Raw genomic sequence first — 11189 nt, 5'->3', positions numbered from 1 at the left:
AATTTGCTTCAAAGAAAAATATGTCTTTCTAGCAAACTCTGAGTGGTAGGAAGACTGGGACCAGGAATGTTTCTGGTGCAAACCTCCAGAAGACCTGAGAACTGCATGCTATGAAAAATAATCAACTTCTAAAAATTTTCATAAGAAAAATGAGTTCTGCAACCATAACCTTTCAGATATAACCTTGTCCAAGACCCATAATCAGGAAATGACATTAGCATCTCAGACACTGGGAAAGACTAAACTCATGCCTAGAAACAAAATTATGTGTGGTGCTATTCAATTATTTACTTAATTGCACATTTAGGTCACATATTATGGAGACAAGGCATGTTCTATGTACATGTGCTAAACCAAAGTAAATGGAGTATAGACAAATCTTATACAAAATATGTGAATTTGAAACCTCAATTAGTTGTCAAACTCTGTAACATACAACTGTGACTTTCATGTCTTATATCTGCTATGATCACAGGTTTTAGCCCAGTTCCAACTCCAAAGCATGCTATACCAGGAAGACATGCAAATAAGCCTTCTCTGTGCCCATGAAAAACCAGCCCTGCTCTGACCCTGCAGCTCTGACAGAAGAGCCCAGCCCTTGATTCCCAGGTCTTCTCAATCAGTGATCAGCACTGAACACAGACCACAGGCCATGGACTTCAGGCTGAACCTGGTTTTCCTTTTTTTTATTATAAAAGGTAATTTGTAGAAATGAGATTCTGTCTGTTGTGTGAACATGAAAAAAATAGAAAAATGTTTTGTTTTATTATTTTGTTTTGTTTTCTTGGTAACAGTTTTCTGACTTTCATTCTTTGTTTGCAGATGTCTGGTGTGAGGTGCAGCTGGTGGAGTCTGGAGGAGGCTTAGTACAGCCTGGAAGTTCCCTGAAACTCTCATGTGTAGCTTCTGGATTCACTTTCAGTAACTATGGCATGAACTGGATTCGACAGGCTCCAAAGAAGGGGCTGGAATGGATAGCACTGATTTATTATGATAGTAGTAACAAGTACTATGCAGACTCTGTGAAGGGTCGATTCACCATCTCCAGAGACAATTCTAAGAACACCCTGTACCTGGAAATGAACAGTCTGAGATCTGAGGACACAGCCATGTATTACTGTGCAAAACACAGTGAAGAAATATTACTCTGAGCTCAAACAAAAACCTCTTGGAGTGCATGCAATCGGGACCAGCAGGGGGCGCAGAGAGAATGCAAAGCTCCTATTAACAGAGACTTAACAGACTATTCAGAGAGATCTGGAGGGAAGAGAAGTCTGGACTACTTTGGGTCTAGGTTGTCTCTCTAAATGAACTCTTTCTGCTAGTACAAGGTGCAGTAGACATTGTAGTATACAAATGTTTACTCAAATTTCTGTTTTCCTGTATGTGTTTTGTATTCATTTACTTTTCACAGTGTTTCTGTCTCTCTTTGTAGATCTGTATTTATTTTGCCTCTATCATTTGTTTATCTCTCTGTCTCTCTCAGACTGTGTCTCTTTATATTTCTTTCACTCTCAATGGGTGTGTGTGAGTGACTGTGTGAGTGTGAGTGTTTTCAGGTGTGTGTGTGTGTGTGTGTGTATCTCTATCTCTGTCTCTGTCTCTCTCTGCCTGTCTGTCTCTCTCTGTGTGTGTGTGTGTTTATCTCTATCTCTGTCTCTGTCTCTGACTCTCTCTGTCTCTCTGTCTTTCTCTCTCTCTCTCTCTCTCTCTCTCTCTCTCTCTGTGTGTGTGTGTGTGTGTGTGTGTGTGTGTGTGTTTACATGTTGAGATGAGATGACTTCATTCAGTCTACACAATAACATTGAAATAGTCCATACCTGGGCCTGGACCTTCCTATGGCAACCAAACATACCTTCTTTTTAGTTACGTAGAACTAAACAGAGATACTTGGGATTATATGGTAATAACTTGAAGCACAGAGTTATAAAATCAGTCCCTTTCTAGATGACTTTAAATGTAGCATCATCTCTGACTTGAACACAAAATTCAGAGCATCATTCAGGGCAGAAGTTGATCTATTAGAAGACCATGATTAGAACCTGAAGAAGCAAAGAAGCCTTAATACTGTGAAGCCTTAATTTCAGGGCAGAGAGTCAGTAAGACTCTCTGATAGGGCACTATATAGGATTCAATTTAAAGGAACACAGAAAAAATTCAGGGCCAGTGACCCATGAACCTGATGATGTTCACTCTCTTCATCATCCTCACACTTGTGCTAAGCAACAGACCTGACACAGGTGTAATGCTGGTAATGAAATTTGTGTAAGAATTGTGATTTGAGTCATAAGGCCAAGATAACTGGTAACACTCACCGAGCTTCAATTTGCTGCAAAGAGCTCTTAATCCACTTAATGGGTACCATCTCTTTTCTTTTCTCCTGTTCCTCTTCATCAGGTAAGTTTTAGTTTGAATGGTTCCCCTATAATTTTATGGGACAAATGATTTTTGTTTTAATGCATTAATCCCTTTTCTCCCCCCGCCCAGACTTCTAAGGATCTTATATGTACTACTGTCCCAGAAAAATATTATAAAAAGATTATTGACTCATTTTGAGATGGGGTTCCTCACCAGAAGTCAGGTGTGTCACCAAGTACCTAGATACAGCACTCTTCTCAATGGCATTCTGGGAACATATTGATTGTGTCACTATAGAAGAATATGTTGGTATTGGAAATCAAGGGATGATGGTTGTTCAAATGAAACATGAAGTGTCTCTGGAAATTGTCTAATTTGTCAGATTTTCAGGCCTTTCATTTTCCTGTGATGATGGAATAGCTCCATCTGCAACATATTTGTATGATGGGACTTCCAATCAAAACGAGGAAGAGGGTTCTGTACTCATTGGTTCACTCATTAGACAATTATTTAGAAGGTGATCCAGTAACCACCACATGTTCTTCTATACAGCGATTCTACATTCTCTGTCCTGCTTCTCCAACATCAAGTTCATCTCTGTGTGTGATTCTGAGAGGGAGGGGGAGGCTGAAATTTTTACCTACTTCGGCATCACAACTACTAGTCAAGTGAATGAATAGTCAATGGAAAGAGTGACCCATACAGGCAGAAGCCTGAGATTGACAATTTCTCTGATTTCATCTCAGTTTCCACCAGACTGTTCTTAATGGTTTCTAAAATGTTTAGTTGTTGCTGTCTTCTGAGAGTCAAAACCCAATCTTCTTGTAATTTCTGTAATTTGTAATGTAGAAATGTGTATATACACAGCAACAAAGAGGAAGGAGAACCATGAGGAACCACGAAACACAGGGTGGGAGATTGTAGCACTAAAGCTAATGAAAAGAGGAGTAAAATGAAAATAAATACCTGTATTTCCATTGAGGCTACAGCAATAGGGCTGAGTTGGTTACAATATATAGAACAACACCACTACCTTGAATATGTCCCCTTCAATCTTGTTCAGTGGTGAAAGGAATGCTAGAATGTGGGTTCATCACCAATGTTTACTTCACTGCAGTTTTACAATGGTCAACTCAGTCCACCCTGGGTCATATTTCACAGTATCTTATTAGCATAAAGACAAAGCAGCAACATGGTATAATGTCACAAGAGTCTTTAAAAATATATATTTGTCCTAAGTCCTAAGTGAGTTCTAAGAGTTTGTGTGGTTGACTTTCAGAACTGTGAGTGATAAACTAAATACAGAATGTTTTCTATTTTTCTTTGATGTTCTGTGCATATATAGTGATGGACAGTGAAGGGTTTAGACATGTATCTGAGGCTCCTGCATTGGCCACACTCAGAGGTCGTCTACCCACATATTTACTTGAGGGCTCTATATAGTCTTTAAAACACCAGGTTAAATATATTGTCAGCCAAATATAAAATGTCTACAATAATTCAAAAGAGTTATCACAGAGAAAGAAGCCACCCTTGAGGAAATTCCTTATTAGATCCAGGTTTAAGGCATTTTCTCAATTAGTTTCCAAGGGGGAGGGCCTCTTGTAAGTGGTACCATCCCTGAACTAGTAGTCTTGGTTCTATAAGAAAGCAAGCTGAGAAGCCAGGAGAAACAAGCCAGTAAGTAATATCGGTCCAAGTCCTCTGCATAATCTCTTGCTTCCAGACCTGCTTGAGTTCCAGCTCTGACATTCTTTGGTGAAGAACAGCAATGTGGAAAGTGTAAGCTGAATAAACCCTTTCCTCCCCAACTTGCTTCTCAGTCATGATGTTTTATGCAGGAATTAAAACCCTGATTAGTACAACTGCTAAGATCTTCTGAAATACAAAATTGAAAATGTATGTAAAATCTGTGTCTTCTATAAAGGAAGTATGGTTCCCTGTAAAAAAATGAAAGAGGGAGGAGGATACTGAATAATGGGAGATTGGAAGAGACAGGGAGATCAGAGAATGAATCTCTCTAAGCTTTTTTAACTTATCATCAGTGATGTACATCAAGGTAATGGTAGGCATCCTTGAGGCTCAGGTGACCCAAAGGACCCCAACCTCCCTGGCCAACTATGCTCTAATCTAACTGTTCATCTTAACTGATTGAATAAGAATCTCCAAGATATTCTTTCAGCACACAATTGTAACAGTCCTGGAACTCTCATCAGAGAAGGCATAGAAATGAATCAGAGTCCAGTGAACATTAAACATGCCCCCACATCAGTGAATTTCAGTCTGTCTGTTGAAATAGGCCCACATGGACAAATCAGGATCTCATCTTAAAGTAGTGCACACAGTGGATTCAATGCTTTGCTGGGATGTGTTCTCTGTCAAAAAGAACAATTTGCCCTAAATATATGAAAATCCATATCTCTTATGACATTGTTGTCTCTCTGGGATGTATTAATTAACATCGACCCTGTGGAATAAGTCTGTGGAAAAGGACAGTAGCCTGAAATACCAGATTTTTAAATCATGATGCAAAAATGTACTATAGTAGCATGTAGAGAATAAAGCTGAATTAAAGGAGCTTCCTATGCAGCAAACCTACCACCACCTCTCTCAATCCTAAAACATGATTACACATAATTTACGTATTAAACAGATGCTGAAAATTAAAAAGACATAAGATAAAATTCAAAATAATTCCTACTGTACATGTCAGAAAAGAATATGTGAACTAAAGGCTAAATGTGCATAGCATAGTATTGTTAGAATGATGTTTCAAATAAACTCCAGTGGCACACATGACATTTCAGTTGAGAACACTGGGACAGGGCCCAGATATTGCTGCGGACTGGATGAACCTACTGTCTCACATTTGAGGTATAAAAGCATTATTCTGAGAATCAGTGTTTGCTATGGGCTCCATCTCAATGAATCATCAAATTGAGACAGCTTTCAAATTCAGATTGATGAGATTATTGGAAGCCTGGATCTGAACAGTAAATTGAACAGCTCCATACAATTTTAAATGTAAATGAACCACTGTCTTGTTACAAAGAACCAGGCTAAAGATCAATTCATTGGTGAAAAAGGATGAATGGGAAGTAGGTTCAACTAAAATATATCAGAACCAACATTTATATTTCTAATTCTTAAGATTTAATTTTTTACCAAGACCATGTGTAATGTGTTATTGGGTTTTTTTATGGTTTGAATTGAATGGTCCATAGGAAGTGTCATTATTAGGAGGTGTGGACTTCTTGCAGTAACTATGGCCTTGTTAAAAAAGCACATCACTATTAAGGAGAAGAAAGAGGGGTGAACTCTTATGCTCAAGTTCTGCCTATTGTGGAAGTGAGCCCCTCTTTATTATCTGCAAAAGATGGTATCTTACTGTCTGCCTTCAAATCAAGATGTAGAACTCTTGGATCTTTCATGCCTAGAAAGGAATGGCACCTTAAGTCAGGGACAAAGAAGACCAAAGGAAGGGGAATATTGTGAACAGTGCACACAAGTGGACTGTGGTGAGAAAATTAATATTAGAAGGGGAAAACAAAACCAGGTACATAAATTCAAGGTCATAGGGAGACTTAATATACAAAGCCAGTTTAGCTAAATTATGTTTATTGGGGAAAATGAAAACTATGCTAATACAACATGAAGGCAGGCAGCATTTACCTGGTATAAGAATGTGCAAAGAGAGTGGTGAAGTTACAGGGATCATGTCAAGAATTTCTGGATGAAGAACAAGTCATTTGCTGCAAATAGAAATATTTCTAAAGAGCAAACACTGAGCTATAGAAAGACATTGATTTAGAATATTTAATTTGCAAGTTTTTATAAGGCCTGAGGACAGTGTTCGCTCATGAAAAAGTAAAGTACAGAAATATCCCAAGTATTGGCCTCATAGAGAAGGAGTTCTTCTAACCTTCCAAGGGAGGTTTGACCTGTGCAAGATTATCAGGGAGAAGTCATGTCCAGACAAGTCAAAGGGAAAAACTGAGTTCCTACATAGAAACCCAACTTTGTATAGAAGTTTTTTATTTCCCTTTCATACTAAGGAGATAGAATATATATAAAAGCAAGTTCTATGTATATGAACAAGAGAAAACGAAATGCAGTGTGTTGAATGCTTAACAGAGAAAATGTGAATACGAAACTGCAATACTGTCTTAAATTCTGTAACTGTCATCACTGTATTTAATGTCTTATATCTTCTCTGAGCACTGCCTCCTGCCAAGTGTCCAACTGTAGAACTTTCAAGAGAAATGGCAATAGCAATAGTAAATACTGCTTCCCTGAGCCCATGAAAGCCAGAATTCCTCTGACCCTTCAGCTCATGCAGAGAAATCCAGCCCTAGGTAGCCACTTCTTCACATTCACTGATCAGAACTGAACACAGATTATTCTCTGTGTACTTGGGGCTCTCCTTGGTTTTCCTTGTATTTACCTTAAGGTTATTTAAAAGTACTAGATGAAGATGAGATTCTGTGCTGTGTGGACAGGAAATAGACAAAAATTGCTTTTTGTGACAATTTTTTGACCATCAATCTGTGTGTTTGCATGTATCAGTGTTATTTGTAGTCAAAGGAGTTTGGGGGAAGCTTAGTGCACCCAGAAAAGACCCTCAAACTCTGCTATGCAGCATCTGGTTTCACCTTCAGGGACTGGCATTGGCTGTCTGCATACATAATATGATCAGCAGGGATCTGCAGAGCTCTTGCTCAGGTATAGCATTCAAAGCGGCTCTACTGCAGCCCTCAATGCCAGGCATCATGATTCAGTGGGAAGCTAAGAGCCAAGGCCAACTCCACTGAGCAGGAAGTGACTGCACTTGAGCAGGTTCTGGCAACAAAAGCTTCAGGCGACAATAGTCTTCCCTGGAGTGGTACAGCTTGATAAGCCTGACACTCTCAAGTAATCTTTGGTATAATGACTAGTACAGTTTCTTCCTTCCAGAGAGAATCTTATAAAAAGTTTAGTGTGGATTGTGATCTTAATGCAGGTGTTTTGTGGAGGCTTGATCTCAGATGTTATGGATTCCTCATGAGCATGTGGAAGGACTTCTGGTATTGTCCCTATGTGACTGATGGTCTTAATCCTTTCCATGGGGTGTAGTGGTCATCTGTTCCAAGACAAGAACCTAGTCAGGAATATATTTTAATGGCTAAAATCCTGAATTATGATAATTTTTAGAGTTCCTGAATCCACTGAACCTTACCAGGTTTTCTGTCTTGTGTCCCAGTTCACTGCCCAACAATCCTGGGTCCTCCAGGATCCAGGAAGGGGCTGAGGTGGGAAGCATACATTAATAGTGATGGTACTTTCATCAATTATGCCAAAACATTGAAGGGACAATATCCCTAAGAGGCACTGCCAAGAACACCTTGTACCTGGAAATTAGCAGCCTGTGGTTTGAGGACATGGGCATGTATTATTGTGCGAGAGACATAGGGAGTGAATATCATGAAGGAATCAGAAACAAACCTCGCTGCACTGAGCTCAAGATAAGCAGGAGCCTCTGAGAGCATGCACAGTGTTGCCATATCCCCTCCAACCCAAATGTGTCTGTGCAAAGAAAACACAACTCGATTAATATGAATACAAGCTTGTTCCTAGATTGGGCAGATCTACCACTACACTATCCTGTTCCCCAGAAGTGAAATCCCTCATGACTTGTGGTTTCTCCATGTCATGTGCTTCAGCTCCATCTTCCTCCTTCTCCTCAGAGCCCCCTCTCTCACTCCTTCTGCTCCACCTTCCCTTCCCCTGCCCAATAGCTGGCTCTTGCCTATATTTTAATTCCAAAATTAAATGGGAAGTATGTTCTGATGAAGTCACCCGAGTCCTGAATAGTGACTAGGCAGCTGACCTTGGGGGCAACTTAACTAACATCAAAATACAGATAACTCCAGGGCAAACCACAACAGCAGAGCCCTGAATTACAGAAAGTTACAACATGTTCAGAGAGGAATTAAAGAATGGACTCCTTTGTTTCTGGAATCTCTCTACACATACACTGTGCAGTATTCCTTGAAATATCCAAGATCTTTTTGAAATACATATTTTCAATTATGGTATATATTTCTGTATTAATTTATTATACAATTTCTCTTTCACAGCCTCCCTTTCCAGCCTCTGTGTGTATGTGTGTATGGGTATTTGTGTACACTCTATCCATTTGCACCATATATTTTTTTAAATTTTTTATTAGATATATTTCTTTACTGTCATTTCAAAGGTTATTCCCCTTTCCATTTTCCTGTCCATAAGGTGCCAATCCCTTCCCTCCCCCTCCCCCTCCCCCATACAGTATTCCCCCTTTACATTCCCCTTTTTGCGCCCCCCATATTCCTCTACACTGGGGGTCTAACCTTGGCAGGACTAAGGGCTTCCCCTTCCCCTGATGCCCCAACAAGGCTGTTCTCTGCTATCTATGCAATTTGGCACTGGGTCAGTTCATGTATAGTTTTTCGGTTGCTGTTTAGTCCCTGTAAGCTCTTGTTGGTTGGTATTGTTGTTTTTTATGGGGTTGCAAGTTCCTTCAACTCTTTCCATACTTCTTCTAATTCCTCCCATGGGGGTCCTGTTCTCAGTTCTGTGGTTTATTGCTAGCATTGACCTCTGTATTGGACATGTTCTGGATGTGTCTCTCAGGAGAAATCTATATCCAGTTCCTTTCAGCATGCATTTTCTAGCTTCATCAATCTTATCTAGTTTTGGTGTATGCATGTATTTATGTGTGTGTGTGTGTGTGTGTGTGTGTGTGTGTGTGTGTGTGTGTGTGTGTGTGTATATATATATATATATATATATATATATATATATATATATATATATATATATATGGGGGGGCAGGCTCTGAATGGCCAATCCTTGATGTGCTGCTCTAAACTTCGCTTCCATTACCCCTCCTATGAAATTCCCCTCCCTTTTTATTTCTTCATCTTTATTAACTTTGATATTTCTTATTTACATTTCTATTGTTATTCCCTTTCCTATATTCCAGGACAACAACCCTCTAGCCCCTCTCTCTCCCCTTCTATATGGGCTTCCCCTCCCCATCCTCCTCCCACTACCACCCTCCCACCAACAATCACATTCAGTGGGGGTTGAGTCTTGGCAGGCCCAAGTTATTCCCCTTCCACTGGTGCTCTAACTAGGCTATTCATTGCTACCTATGCGATTGGAGCCCAGGTTCAGTCCATGTATAGCCTTTCAGTAGTGGCTTAGTCCCTGGAAGCTCTGGTGGGTTGGCATTGTTGTTCATATGTGGTCTCAATCCCCTTCAAGCTCAGTCAGTCCTTTCTCTGATTCCTTCAACGGGGGTCCCATTTTCAGTTCAGTGGTTTGCTGCTGGCATACACCTATATATTTGCCATATTCTGGCTGTGTCTCTCAGGAGAATTCTATATCAGGTTCCTGTCAGCCTGCATTTCTTTGCTTCATCCATCTTATCTAGTTAGGTGGCTGTAAATGAATGGAACACATCAGGGGCAGGCTCTGAATGGGTGTTCCTTCTGCCTCTGTTCTAAACTTTGCCTCCCTATACCTTCCTAAGGGTATTCTTGTTCCCCTTTTAAAGAAGGAGTGAAGCATTCGCATTTTGGTCATCCCACTTGAGTTTCATGTGTTCTGTGCATCTAGGGTAATTCAAGCATTTGGGTCAATATCCACTTATCAATGCGTGCATACCATGTGTGTTTTTCTGTGATTGGGTTACCACACTCAGGATGATATTTTCCAGTTCCATCCATTTCCAATGAATTTCATAACGTCATTGTTTTGATAGAACCCCATTTTTAATAGGGTTATTTGTCTTCCTGCAGTAACTTTGTGAGTTCTTTGTATATTTTGGATATAAGCCCTCTATCAGTTGTAGGACTGGTAAAGATCTTTTCCCAATCTGTAGGTTGCCATTTTTTCCTAACAACAGTGTACTTTTCCTTACAGGACTTTTGCAGTTTTATGACTACCCATTTGTCAATTCTTGATTTTAGAGCATAAGCCATTGGTGTTTTATTCAGGAAATTTTCTCCAGTGCCCATGTGTTCCAGATGCTTCCCCATTTTTTCTTCTATTAGTTTAAGTGTATCTGGTTTGCTGCGGAGGTCCTTGATCCACTTGGATTTAAGCTTTGTAAAGGGAGGTAAGAATGGATCGATCTGCATTCTTTACATGCTGACCTCCAGTTGAACCAGCACCATTTGCTGAAAATGCTATCTTTTTTCCATTGAATGGTTTTAGCTCCTTTGTCAAAATCAAGTGACCATAGGTATGTAGGTTCATTTCTGGGTCTTCAATTCTATTCCACTGGTCAATCTGTCTGTCTCTGTACCATTACCACATGGTTTTTATCACTATTGCTATGTAATACTGGTTGAGTTCAGGGATAGTAATTTCCCCGGAAGTCTTTTTATTGTTGAGGATAATTTTAGCTATCTGGGATTTTTTTGTTATTCTTGATGAATTGGCAAATTGTTCTGTCTAACTCTATGAAGAATTGTGTTGTAATTTTGATGGGGATTGCATTGAATCTGTAGATCACTTTTGGTAAAAATGGCCAATTTTTCTATATTAATCCTGCCAATGCATGACCATGGAAGATCTTCCCACCTTCTGAGATCTTCTTCAGTTTCTTTCTTCAGAGGCTTGAAGTTCTTATCATACAGATCTTTCACTTGCTTGCTTAAAGTCACACCGAGGTATTTTTTATTATTTGGGACTATTATGAAGGGTGTCATTTCCCTAATTTTTTCTCACCTTGTTTCTCTTTTGTGTAGAGGAAGGCTACTGATTTATTTGAGTTAACTTTATATGCAGCCACTTTGTTGATG

The 11189-nt window shown here is 39.6% G+C and overlaps 1 gene segment (V, D, J or C); it reads left to right on the top strand.

Moving 5' to 3' along the window:
* Positions 1 to 557: 557 nt before the first annotated feature.
* Positions 558 to 1151, top strand: LOC691801 (immunoglobulin heavy variable 3-30-like). The segment is given in 2 exon segments: positions 558 to 698; positions 823 to 1151. Coding segments are annotated over 2 exon segments (375 nt in total).
* The last annotated feature ends 10038 nt before the right edge of the window (positions 1152 to 11189 follow it).

This window comes from Rattus norvegicus, chromosome 6 (assembly GCF_036323735.1).
Source record: "Rattus norvegicus strain BN/NHsdMcwi chromosome 6, GRCr8, whole genome shotgun sequence".
Lineage (NCBI taxonomy): Eukaryota > Metazoa > Chordata > Mammalia > Rodentia > Muridae > Rattus > Rattus norvegicus.
Note: the sequence above shows the minus strand (reverse complement) of the source record. Positions and strands in the feature narration are given on the sequence as shown.